The sequence below is a fragment of the Prunus dulcis genome, chromosome 6, assembly GCF_902201215.1.
Source record: "Prunus dulcis chromosome 6, ALMONDv2, whole genome shotgun sequence".
NCBI classification, from domain to species: Eukaryota; Viridiplantae; Streptophyta; class Magnoliopsida; order Rosales; family Rosaceae; genus Prunus; species Prunus dulcis.
This window is the reverse complement of record NC_047655.1, coordinates 22,770,574-22,784,193: the sequence shown is the minus strand read 5'-3', so window position 1 is coordinate 22,784,193 and position 13,620 is coordinate 22,770,574. Positions and strand designations below refer to the sequence as shown.

Here is a 13,620-nt window from a genome sequence, read left to right as displayed (position 1 = left end):
TAATTTGATGCCTAAAAGGGTATTTCTAAGCGATTAGGTATCTAACACGGTAAAATTTTTGTTTTAAAGTCTTGGGCCAAACGTGCTCATTTGGTAAATTAGCCAAATGCTTATCGGTTCTCACACATCACATGAAAATCATTAGCCAATTGATATACCAGACGGAGTTTCATATCACATCCCAAATAGCATAATAAAATGTATCTTTCAATCTTCATGTTATTTGTCACTGATTCATACATAATTACCCCACTGCTTTTATAACATAAATGGAAAGACTCAAAATAAGATACAACATTGATCGAGTCCATCCATATCCATATTCATAGCCATATGAAACTCAGGTGCTAGCAGCCTAGCATCCTTCAAAATGCCTGTCAAGATAAAAACTAAGAGAACAACAGAATAACAGAACATACTGAATCAAGCAAACCTGCAACATAATTCCATCTACTTTTGGCCCTTCTTCCACAACACCCCAATCTTCTTTAACATGTTCCCATTTTTCTTCTTCGGTGAGTCATCGTCCGGGTCTTCTGAATAAGGGGAACTCAGAGGGTTGTAGGAGCTATCAAGAGAACCTGTTCTCTCCACAAGTTTCCCATTGTTTCCTGTTGAAAGCATGGCAGCAGCTGCCTCAGCGGCTTTCCTCCACTGATCTGACTGCACCTTTAACCTCCTTAACTCAGCCTCCATTTCCATATTCGCATTCTGTGCCGCATCCAGCTGCTCAGTCACCCGTTCAGCTTTCCTGGTACTTTTATCTGCTTCCTCCGTTAAATATCCAAGTTTCATCAGAGCCTCGTGCTCGGCAGCCCTTGCTGCTTCTGTCCAAACAACAGCCTCATCATTAACTTTATTCCTTTCCATTTCCTTATTTTCAAGTTTCATCTTGAGCATTTCATTTTCCTCAGCTATATTCTGCAATTCCGTCTCCTTATCCAATAAACTTGCCTTCAACTCTACCACTGCAGCCTTTAGCTCCAGTGCAAGTTCAGATTCATTTTCAGTTGATATATTTTTCTCAATTTTCAAGGCCACCCCGTCATTTGCCTCTGATATACTCTGCAATTCAGTTTCCTTATCCATCAGCTGTGCCCTCAATTCTTCAATATGAGCCTTTGTTTTCTTCAGTTCTGCTGTCAGTTCAGCTTCCCTCTGGGATGATTCAGATTTTGCACTGTCAACTTCCTCATATGCACTTCTAATCTGCAATGTGCTCTGAATGTATTCTTCCTGGTACCTGACCTCAGCTGCTTCTAATGCAGATTTCAATTGACCCACTTCAGATTTCAAAGAACTCACCTCTGCTTTTAACTGTTTTCTTTCTTCATTTTCTTCATCTTCCTGAACAGGTTTTACATTGTTCCTATTAATCAGTTCTGCCTGAAGCTTGCTAACAAGACCCTCCAGTGATTTAACTCGAGCTTTGGATTGCTCCAACTCCAGTGATAACGAGTTGCCAGACTCAGTGGCTTTGATCCCATCTGATTTTAGCATTTCTATGGTTGCATTTGCGGCTTCCAATTGCATATGAGTGTTTTGTATAACTTCTAGGGCCCGGGCTTCAGAGTCTTTGCAATCATTGAGCTCGGTTTTCAATTTCTCAACGAGGGAAAGAGTTTCGGAAAGTTCCATTCTCAAGTTCTGTATCTCAGCATATGCTGACTCTGCATGCCTGCTTTGGGTGGCTTCAGACTCAGCCACCCTTTCCAGCTGACCCTTTAGTTTCTGAATTTCATTTATGGCAGAAGCCAAGGCAGTGGAATCCATTGAACGCTGCTTCTTGACAGCCTCAAGTTCAGACTCCCATGCTCTATCCCGATCCTGAGAAAGTTTACGAAGCTCTTGCACACGAGCATCTTCAGAAGTAGAAAGTTCCTGCAGTTGCTGTTGGGAGTCTTCAATCTTTGCAGACATGGCCATTATCTGATTCTTAGCTTCTTCAGCCTCCTGCTGGAATCGCCTCTTCAGTGACTCAGATGAGTTCAACTGGTCCTTTGTCCTCTTCAAATCCTCTTGGAGTTGAGTAAGTTGTGATTCCAAATCTGACACTCTTTTTGGTTGCTTCTTCTGAAGATCAAACCGAGGAAAAGGAGCAGTCAATGAGAAATCCACAACTAGAATAAGGCATAAAAGAAACTATGATATCTTCATAGATGACAAAAAAGGTAGATGATCAAAAAAAGTTGAACAGCATTGGATGCATTAGCTTTGGCAAGTATGATAAGTGAAACACTAGAGAACCTTCTAGTCATAACTCAGAAGTTATCATGGAATACCTCAGCTACTGGACTTCGTGGTGACCTGCGCTCAATGACTTTTGGGCTTCTGTTTTTCGGCGTCCTAGTTGCCACATTAGGAGAGGATACCGAATCAGGCTCCGATCTAGGCGTCTTGAGTTGATGAGTAGTTCGAGGTGTTGCTGGAGATTTCCTTTGAGGAACTTCCAAAGATCCAATTCTGCTGTCAAATAGGAAAGGGATATACACATTAAAAGACATGCATCAAACATTAAGAGTAAATGATGAGTTGCAAAAGTTGATGCCAAAAACCCATCAAGAACATGAAAGATTGAAAAAAGATATTTTTCCTTAATTATGCTTTCAGAAATTACACCACAAGCGCTAAATTAGGAAACTCTTGCTAATACAATTTTGTTTCAAGTGTGTTCAACAATATTTGTACCGACCTTATAATCACAAGTTACACAAGCATTGGGCTGGCTGCTTCGAAACCCACAGGGATATGATGCATAACCAACATTCTCCAAGGCACCTTCTTTGATTTGTCTAACTTAATTTTCAGATGCAGAGAGATATGCAATCTAGGCCGAGAAAATATGGACTTCTATAGCATTATAACTTGCAAATCAGCATTTTAATTTTGATGATACTTTGTATTCAGTTAAAACTCACATGAGTTTTATGAACACTTTACTAGCTCAAAGTAAATTACTGCTCAAAACTTTAATGCTTTTCTATTATTACAACTTATCTGCATATTTACGCATAATTCAAAGACTAATGGTGATTATGAGAACACTACAAGTTAAGCAAATAAATGTTAATCTAGTTATAAAAGAAGCCAATAAACGTTAATCTTACTTTGCTTTTGGTGTCTGCATCTTGTATATCTATTTGGTAAAAGTGCTGATTGTGTTGTCTCCCTTTCAAATCCCCTGACCCACAACACCTGAAGCAGTTCAGAGAAACCTTTGGCTGAGAAGAAACATTAAAGAGAATATCTTATATATGCACAAAAAAACACAAGCAAAGGGGTCAAAAAGGATGGCCACCTTAGATCCGTATTTAGTACAAAACCTAACAAGCAAACAAACAACACACCTGCCTTAAAAGAAAGTCCACAGAAACTAACACCACTACTACCAACCAAACCCACAAAATATTCAGAAGTAAAATAAAAGAAAGCTGCACCTGCAAGTTTCATTAAGCAAACCATGTCACTACCTTTTTCTCATTTTCCCACCCTTTTACTCAGTATTTATACTATGTCCCAGACAAATGATTAAAGACACAAAGGGGCAAGAAGGGTTATAAAATGACAACAATAACCACGTAGGATTGGCATTTTTTATTTTTTATTTTGCATAAATGCTCATGATGAAAGCAGGGCCCTTGTGTTAATAAGTAATTGATTGTGGGCATATTGGACCCAGCAGAGCACAAATGGACACCATTTCTGTTTATTTGATGACATCCAATCTTTCTTGAAATTAAAAAGCAATAACAAAATATTTTTGGAAATGCACCAATGCAAGCAAATATGATTTGAAGTGTTCTTCAATTATCCTAAATTACTAAGTACCGCCCCAATTTGATGAAACGCTTAGATCCGTGGAACACTGGGTTCTATCACAGATCTAAAGCAAATTAGCACATGAATAGCTCAAAGAGAGACACTGGAAATAGGACCTTTATGCTTAGCAAAATCCACACACAAAAAACGACATTTTTGGTTAAGCCAAAACACTTCAAAAGCTAAACATGAAAAGAAAGAAACTTCAGCTCTTCTTCACTGTCAAACCTTCAAAATCCAGAGACTGCTTTACAAACCAGAGGTTGCAAAGTAAGAAACTTTTAGCTCAACTGAAACCCACATTTTCATTCAAAACCACAAGTTCCCCAGACATTTAAGTATTTGAGAAAACATAAGAACAAACTAAAAGCAATAGAACCCAGAAATTGACAAAGACAAGCCCTTTAAACCCACAAAAGCTAACACACTTTTAATAGAAGGAAAGAAAGAAAAAGAAGAATCAAGTTAAAGAGGATAACATAAAATGGGAAATGTTTGGTAATGAGAACCAAAAGTTTGCTCTTACCAGAATGATCTCTGTGTCCAACTGGGGTGGCTATGTACCTCAGGTTGGTTAGTACTAATTAGCTGATGTTGGGTTTATGAACTAGAAAAAAAGGAGCTTTTCAAAATGGCAGAAAACCTTGGTGTTTGCTTGGTTTTGTGTTGCAGCATTGGGAGGGTTTGGTAGCTTCTTCAGCAGCTGTTTCTGTGTGCCCACTTCCCAAGTGAGTGAGACTATTTTTCTTCATATCTTTGTTTTTGTCAGTGGAGGGAGGGAAGATAGCAACAGAGCAAAGCAATGGCTATTTCGCTATAGAAGATGTTTTTGGCGTCACGCTCCAATTACTCAACGCTCTCCTTCACGCTCCCAATCACATGCGTATGGTGATGGGTCTCTTACTTACCTATGTGATTGCTACAGCTACCTAAATAGTTTTTGGGAGAACAGCAAAGCTCTATGTCCAGCACTAACCCAAGTTCCAACATACAAAACAAATGGTTAATTTACTTATTATAGTAATATCCTGTGCTCCATCTTAAACCAATCCCCAATGATTTGTTTCTATTAGGTCTGCCTATGCATAATTGTGTTGGTCTCTCAATTCCTTTATATATTAGTTTCTTTTGAGTATAAAACGAATCTTAGGTGCGCTCTATGATATATGACTAATCACGCTTTAAAAAATGTTAACGTAAATTATTCATGTATATATGCGATATAACTGTTAGTCGTTGATTGATATAAACCAACCATACAATAAGGAGTTGCGAATAAATAATGCTAAAAATGCTCTCGTGCTTTAATAGGTTTTGGGATTACACATGATCCATTTTTAAAAGTATTAATTAATCAGAGTTTGAAGCTATAATTACTTAAAATAAGAAAGAGTTGTGGTTCCCTCAATTTCCATGTGTTTTGAAATTGGTTCATTGAATTAAGCATATCCTTCACATATCTACCTCTTAACAGCTGGTTTGCACAAGCATTGGGACACACTTGGGTTTGTTCAAAGCTTCCATTTTATAGTTTTCTTCATGATTTAAGACTCCATAGCCAATGTGCAGATCCCCGAGCTTTACTTGGAATCTTAACTACCTTCCCCTTGACTTAGGACTCATGCTGGGTCAATGCAATCAATATATAATGACTAATGAGACACAGTTTAAATAGGTCATGGCCGTATTTTCAACCATGACATGTACTAAGCCACCTGCTTTGTGGTTACAGGACACAAATGGCTGGTAATGAGCTAGGTCCCCGCTTCATGGGGGTCCCCCCAAAATTACATCAATGAACCACCAAAACTAAGATATAAACATAGATCAAACATAGCCATACATCTTTGTACTTGCAGTTATTTATGTTCCCAAATTGTAGGCCCTCCTTTTCCATGATCAATCATTTTGAGCATATGTGCAAACATTGGAAGATAGTTTCCATAAGTGGTGTGAAGTGTTCTTCTAGTGTAAATGTAAGTGGTTTTAAGGTCATGTATTGGCACATGCCCTCTATTGTAGGGCACTATTATATTCATATGTTTAGTCTATGCCTTTGCTTTGTTTGCAATAAAAGCAAGTTGCTATTTTAATAGCTTATAATTTTGATCATTTCCTTGAACATGAAGAGGAAAGCAACTCACAGAAGCAAGACCCTTTAAAAGCAAGGGAAAGTCACACTCATTGCTGAAAATGCATCAGAAAACATGGCTTTGGTTGTTGTAGACTCCACTGATAGCATGTTTAAACAGCTACTAGTCTACAGAAACTAGGCTAGCTAGGCATCCAATTAATAATCTGTTGCTTGTACAATTATCAAAATCAGATAAGGAGAGGGTAGGGAGAGAGAGGGATCTTTGTCTGTAAATTACATCATTCTCAAATTGCTATGGAAATAATATTGCATTTGCTTAACTAACAGATTTGCAATATATTTTATTTTATTTTATCATGTTAACTACTAAAGTACAAATATTAAATTGGTATTACAACATGTATGATGAGTATTATGGAGTTTGTGGAACTCATTTGGTAAGTGGTCATCACTTGGTTGATCTAATATTATGAAGGAGTTGACTGTATTGTGTTATTTCTCTTTCAATTTGTTGAATTTGGAAATTTGGAATACCATAATACTATAAAAGAACCGATTCTTAGTTTAGTAGTATTTTTCTTCTCAGTATTCACATGCTTATGTATTAAACCTAATTCTAGCTACACAACATGCAATCATGTACATCTGTCCACAAAAACTTCTTTGGAATCATATTTTTAGCTCCAAAACTCTGTAATTTCTCAACCTCGTTTGTACACAAATATGCGTATATAACAATAGAGAAATTTACTTATCCCTTGTTGTATACTTTTTTTTTTTTTTTTGGTGGTAAAAATAGAAAATGTTTTACAATATTGATAATCAAACAGATCAAATCAATCAAATTGACTCTGCCCTTACCATTTTATGCATCAAATGGTTTTGGAAGCTCTGATTTATCCATAAAACTAGGGGAAATCGAAAACATCACTAGTGATAAAATAATAATAAAACATTTTGATCTTAAAATATGTCCAATTGGCTATCAGATTTACGCATTACACAAACAGACGACTAATAGCTAGCTTGATCCATTTGATCCAACGGAAACCCAGCAGCGTCAGCAACAAGGTGATCCAAAATTGCACCTGCAATTTCACAAACAACCGACAAACACACGCAAAAATTAAAGCAGCATTAAATATTAATCATGATTAGTAATAATTAATCAGCATGAATATTAAATATTAAACATATAACACACCAATTTTTTGTATTTAATAAATGACAACGTGACTGTACCTTACAGGCATAGCGAAGCAAAACACCCAGTGGTGGAAGAATTATAGCCAACAAGATTTCTATGCATGTCGCTTTTGATCTCGAGAAGCCTTGCAGTTTTTACTTGTTGAAAGTCGCTCGGAGTTAGTTAGTTATACACGTGTCACTAACCCAATAAAGCAAAATGCTTGGTGGGTTTTGCTTGTTGGGAATTTAGGCTTATGATTTAGGCCCAACATGAAGTTTGGGCCCAAATGCTATAAGGCCCATTAACGGTTGGTGTATTTATGTATATGGCATGCGATTTTATTGGTGATATATGATACGATAATGTCTGGTCTGGTACCCCAAATCATGCAATTAAATCAGCCACTTTCCCATTTTGCCTTAAAGTTAACGTAATTTTGGGACTAGAATCTTGGGTTTTGAGATTTAAAAATCTTTTGAGTGCACTTTGGTGCACAGCAATGGTTACTTTCACAAAGAAAAGCATGGTGGAAAGATGCCTGATTGCTGCTTCTCTGGCTGCTCTGGTTTGCCATCCCAGCTCCACCATAAAGTGTTTCAAGCCCAAGCCAAGACCCAGATCCCCACAGAAACAAAAACCAGAAGACCCTTCTGCTTCTCCACCAAAGGGTTCAAAACGACATGGTATTGTAATTGGAAAGGAAGTGCCTTCAAAACCCAAGGAAAAACCAAGCCCCAAGGCAGCTTCTTCTTCTTCCTCTGCAAGCAAGTCCAGAAAAAGCACAAAAACAAAAGCTGAAAAACCCATTAACTTGGTCTCGGAGCTTGTTGGAGGGGACCCTTCCATTGGTGTTGTGGAGAATATTATCCACTCAGGTTGGGTTGGTGAAGTAGGCCTCAGAATTGAGAAGGTGTTGAGGGTGCACCACAGTTTGGATGTTCTTCATGGTTTTGAAGAGTATAGGAAGACGGTGAAATCCAAGTACGAAAAGGATCGGATTCGTAAGAGGGTGGAGAGGTTGGTGGTTGATGGGAATGAGCTTCTGCAATTCCATGGTGCCGCCATTACTTGTTCTTTAGGGATCAATGGTTTCTCAACCATTTGTAAAAAGAAATGCTGCCAAGTTTGCAGGATAATAGCTTCTGGGTTTGACACCGGAGACGGGACTGTATCGTTCGTCCACGACAGTGGGAAGGCACATGAGAAGGCGGCCAAGGAATGTTCTGGGAAAGAAGAGTGTGCAAGGAAGGCCATTGTGGTGTGTAGAGTGATTGCAGGGCGCATTGCTCATTATCATGCACATGGGCTCATGGATGAGGAAGAGGGTGAATTTGATTCTGCCATGGAATGGGGGGAGCAATTTAGTAAGCCCAAAAGGCTTGTGGTTTTGAATTCGGAGGCTGTGCTTCCATGCTTTGTAATCATATATAATGTCAAAAATAAAAATCTTCCATGATTAGGAAGATAACAGATTTTCTTATGACTGGAAATGCATGTTTTCCACAAGCAAAGATAGCTCTATGCCTTCATTATTTGCTCATATATCATCCTGAACTCTAAATTTATGAGAATGTCATACATCATCATGATCTTTGTTAACCAAAACAGGAACTCCTCCCATTCTGTAGTGGTTCAAACAGTAGGCCAGGCAGAGAGTGAAAACTACTAAACTACTCTATCCGATTCCTCTGTGTATCCGTTGGGCTCACACAACTAAGAAAGCCCACCTCCTCAAAAGAATTTTAAAAACAAAAAAAACAAAAAAAAAAAACAAAGAAAGTCCAACAAGAACCCAACAAAAAACAGTCTCTAGTAAGTTGTAAGTTGTAACCCAACCCAAGTTTGTAATTAAAAATTATTGTTTGGTAAGCTTGGGGGTTTTTTTTTTTTTTGGTTGGGCTTTTCATGAATAGGCCCATTCTAACATGACATATTATACAAGTATTCATATAGAGCTTATTTGGAGAGAGAAATTCAAAACTAGCCACTTGTCATAATCTAATTTGTTCTTAGAACACTAAGAATTAATTTTTTTTTTAAAAAAAACAAGTTGTTAGTTTTGAATTTCTCTTTCCAAATAGGCTCTATATGGATATTTGTATAATATGTCACGCCAAAATGAGCTTTTTACTAAAAACCTAGTCGTTGTTTTTTTCTCTCTTCTCCAAAATCAATACTAAAAGGAAAAAAAGTGAAATTTAACATATCAAACAAAAACAAAACCGTGTTCGAGAGTTTCTTTATAGCACTAGTGGTAGAAGTGGGCAGGGAACCTTATAAATTAATAAAACAACTAATACTATACAAGCTCAAACAATAAATATATCTATGTAAATAGTATATATACAATTGATTGAAGGCTAGTGCAAACAAGTACATATTTGGTAACTAAACTAACTATAAACTTGAACTTATATACACATCATATGCCTAACCTAATGAAGGCCTGATATAAGTAAAGGAAAATCCAACATAAGCAAGCAAATTAGGTCATAATAATAATGAATCTATCCAAAATAAAATATAAGCCCAAAGCAAATTAATTAGGTCCTATGAACTCGTGGAATGTTGTTGAATTTAGAGATTCAATTCGTGTTCGTCAAGTAATCACCTAATTAGAGCAAATTAAGAGACCTTTTGTTCTATCTTTTTTATCCTTAACACAAAGAGTTCAAATTTTCCAATTTTACCCTTCCAATTCTCTCTCTCTCTCTCTCTCTCTACACAAATAAATAAATAAATAACATTCCCCCAACCAACAAGCAGTCACCAAAATGTCAAGTAATATGCTTGCAAGTTGCATATGCATGCATAATAACTGTTTGGCTTTCACGTAACACTGTGCTTGTGTATTCAATCATCAAAATTATAAATCAACTATACATAAACATAAGGGACCAGTCCTACTCTTATTCCTTTTGTTTTTTTTGATAGGTGGACCAGTCCTATATATACACGTGTACAACTGCACAGGTTGTCCCACCATGACAGCCTCCAAATCACAAAAAAATTTGAATATTATCCCATATGTTATAAAATAACCTAAGATATGTGCGGATATTTTGAGTTGTACGTAAAGTAGATGAGACACAGCATTTAACGAGGTTCGGCTATGCCTACGTCCTCGGAGAGCATATTTTTCACTATAAAATGATATGGCTACAACTTTAGTGTTTACAACATATGTGGCTCACTCTCTCTAGGAAAATTTCTCTCTGCTTTCTCTTCTCTCTTTTCTTTCCTTTTTTTTTCTTCTTTTTCTTCTTTCCGTTTCTCTTCTTATTTATAGGCTGAGAAAATCACTATTCATAACTATTCACCCGTGACAGACAAACTCTATCAAAGCCGCCAAATGAACAGTAATGAATAGCAATGAACAGTAATAAATAGTATATCACTATTCACCCGTGACAGACAAACCAAAGCCGCTAAATGAACAGTAATGAACAGTAATGAACAGTAATGAATAGTAGTGGGCTCCACTTTTACAACACTCCCCCTTGGAGACCACATGTCCCTAGATTGGTTGCTTCATTCAAACCTTGCTTGAAAAACCCAGTGGAAAAATCTATTCGAAGGAAAAAGAGTATAACGTGCATATGTCCTATGTTAGAGGACTCTTGAATGCTCCCCCTGATTTTGCATGCTCCAACTTGATTGCTTGCAGAGTTGTCGTAATCCGATGCCATGCACTAACTTTTGGAAAGTATATTTCGGCAATGATTTAGTGAAGAGATCTGCCAGGTTATCACTTGAGCGCTGTTGTCTGACTTTGATTTCTTGACTCTTCTGGACCTCATGTGTATAGAAAAACTTTGGTGATATGTGTTTGGTCCTGTCACCTTTGATATATCCTCCTGTGATCTGAGCAATACAAGCTGCATTGTCCTCATTCAGAATTGTTGGAGTGTCTGTTGTTGAGGGTAGGGCACATGTGCTTCGGATGTGATGGATTACCGACCTTAACCAAAAGCATTCACGACTGGCTTCATGGAGGGCAAGTATTTCTGAGTGATTGGAAGATGTGGCCACTAATGTTTGTTTTGTTGACCGCCATGAGATCGCAGTTCCTCCACATGTAAATACATATCCAGTCTGTGATCGTCCTTGATGTGGATCAGAGAGATATCCTGCATCAGCATAACCAACAATACTCTGGGCGTTGGTCGATTCATTGGAATAGAATAACCCCATGTCTGTTGTCCCACGAAGGTATCGTAGAACATGTTTGATGCCGGTCCAGTGTCGCCATGTTGGAGCAGAACTGTACCTTGCTAACAGATTGCCTGAGAATGATATGTCTGGTCTGGTACATTGTGCTAGGTACAATAAAGCACCTATGGCACTAAGATATGGCACTTCTGGACCAAGGACCATTTCATCATCCCCTTTTGGACGATATGGGTCTTTCTTAGTGTCAAGCGATCGAACGACCATTGGAGTGCTAAGTGGATGGGCTTTATCCATGCCAAACCGTTTCAATACTTTCTCAGTATAAGCAATAATCTCGTTGGCATAATGCTCGATCTTTCAGTCGAGACAAATATTTCTGGAACTCTTGAGAAGCTTTAATGTGTTTGCAAACATATTAATGTACTCACTGAGGCAATTTAGGCATATTAGTATTGAGTACAGATTTTATGCTTTAGGCATATGTCATTCAGGGACTTGCTTCATGCAATTTCAATCCTTTCAAGGATTTTGTTTAAAGGGATTAAGCTTTATGACACATTATATAGCTTTAACCCAGCTATGTATACATCTTTAGGGAATCACTTCAGGTGATATGCTCTGTGCATTTAATAACCCTTAAAGATAACATGTTGGTCTCCGTAAATGTGCAATAAATGGAGAAAACCTAACATTCCTTGTTTCTGCCAGAAACATTGTGTCATACTAAGTAGGTACATTCCCTTTTATTCCGAACACCCAAGTATAACTTTCAGTATTAACAAATTTTGGGGTTCGTAATGTGGGTTTGTTCTTTCACGTTCATTCTCATCTATAATGGAATTGCCTCATTCCATGTTTGGCCAATAATATTGTCGACATTTAATAATTGAACGTGGTTCCAATCAACACAGCCCATTGATGATTTGAGTAGCTACTCCAAAATCAAAATTTGCCATTCATCAATTCATGATCCCACCATTCTCATGTGCATGCGCATGCATCAATTATAAGCATTTCTTTGCCTTTTGGGTACCCAAGCCACTGCAGGGGGCTTTTATTATGTGAGAATGTGGATTATAACCTCCAATGGAGCGTTATGTTATAGTAGGGCGTGGATAATCTCCATTTAGGGAGTTGGAACATTTAGAACCATATATCTGTCATGCTGCAGGCATGCTACAGATTAATATATATACATGTCAATTAATTTCTGGGACTTTAACCCATACAATTTGCAACGTATTAGGCGTGCACAATATCAATATTGACATGTCAAGGGATTGTCCTTTCGGGACTTCAATCCACATCATTTGCTACGCAACAGGCGTGCATCATATTGATCACTGCTATACCCATATTTTGTTCTTATGGGACTTTAATTTGTGCAGTGTATTATCAATGTATCCAACTTGCAATTTGTAAAATTTGCATTAATAATTCATGGATACATACAAGCCATTCTTTTGGAATGGACTTATCTCCCCATTTGGTTACCTTTCAAGATAATATATCAAATAAGTATATAAGCATAAAATAACACAAGTATTGCTTACATCCTTAGGTGGGAGAAACTTTTCTCAAGTATCATTCATGCTTGTATCGGCCCAGTAAATATAATGTAGCGCTTGATGATCTAGTTATATCCTGCAAAAGCAAAATCACAATTCTTTTGCCTCTGTCAAAACAAATAACCCTCAGAGTTAGGATCACTTCATGGATTCTTTCTTCAGATGTTCATTCTAAAGAAATAAAATCTCTTATGAACAGAGAGTTACAAAAAGAGAAAAAATGCAAAAAAAATTGTGATATTGATTGCAAGATAAGGTAAGCAATCAGGGAAGGAAGCTGGTGGGAGCAGACAAGCAGCTCATCAATCAAGGAAGGAAGCTGGTGGGAGCAGAAAACAAGCTCTCAATTCTCCTAGTCTAGAAGGACCTCAGGAGATTAGAGCACAAGGCCGCCTTCACAATTCCCTGATCTTGCAGAAACATGATCAGGGATAGTCTTGCTTCTTGAATGGATGATCAGAGATAGTCTTGCTTCTCAGGCATATTAAGTGCTTAATGATAAGAAAAACAAGTAGATATAACATCATTTTGTATGGGAAAACTGGATGTCTTCTGCAAAGAAAATTTCGTTAGTAACACATTTATACACAAATACAATGAATAGGTAGAACCGGTGAATTTCAAATTAACCATAGGAAAAAAATGCGAGATTCTCGGGATACTTTTGAAAAAGTAGCTCCGTGAAATCCGTAAAGCAAGATCGGCTTTGAAAATAATACTTGAAAAACGCCGAAAGTGCCGACAGGCATTATCAGAGGCCACGTGAAGTTTTGGAC

The 13,620-nt window shown here is 37.5% G+C and overlaps 2 protein-coding genes across 4 annotated transcripts; one reads left to right on the top strand and one right to left on the bottom strand.

Moving 5' to 3' along the window:
- Positions 1–132: 132 nt before the first annotated feature.
- On the bottom strand, positions 133–4,659 carry LOC117632844 (interactor of constitutive active ROPs 2, chloroplastic). 3 transcript variants are annotated; one of them, XM_034366442.1, is made up of 4 exons: positions 4,346–4,659; positions 3,108–3,195; positions 2,283–2,466; positions 133–2,073 (listed from the first exon to the last, which is right to left on the bottom strand). In XM_034366442.1, exons 2-4 carry the CDS (start codon positions 3,125–3,127, stop codon positions 451–453), a joined length of 1,827 nt encoding a protein of 608 aa, XP_034222333.1. In that variant the 5' UTR covers positions 3,128–3,195; positions 4,346–4,659; the 3' UTR covers positions 133–450. The 3 variants fall into 3 exon arrangements, with proteins under 3 accessions (XP_034222333.1, XP_034222334.1, XP_034222335.1); XM_034366443.1 differs by having other exon boundaries at positions 2,283–2,463; XM_034366444.1 differs by lacking the exons at positions 3,108–3,195; positions 4,346–4,659 and adding an exon at positions 2,693–2,876 and having other exon boundaries at positions 2,283–2,463.
- A 2,943-nt stretch (positions 4,660–7,602) lies between these two features.
- LOC117630481 lies at positions 7,603–8,559 on the top strand. Its single transcript, XM_034363190.1, has one exon. It carries the CDS (start codon positions 7,603–7,605, stop codon positions 8,557–8,559), a length of 957 nt encoding a protein of 318 aa, XP_034219081.1.
- Positions 8,560–13,620: the final 5,061 nt, after the last annotated feature.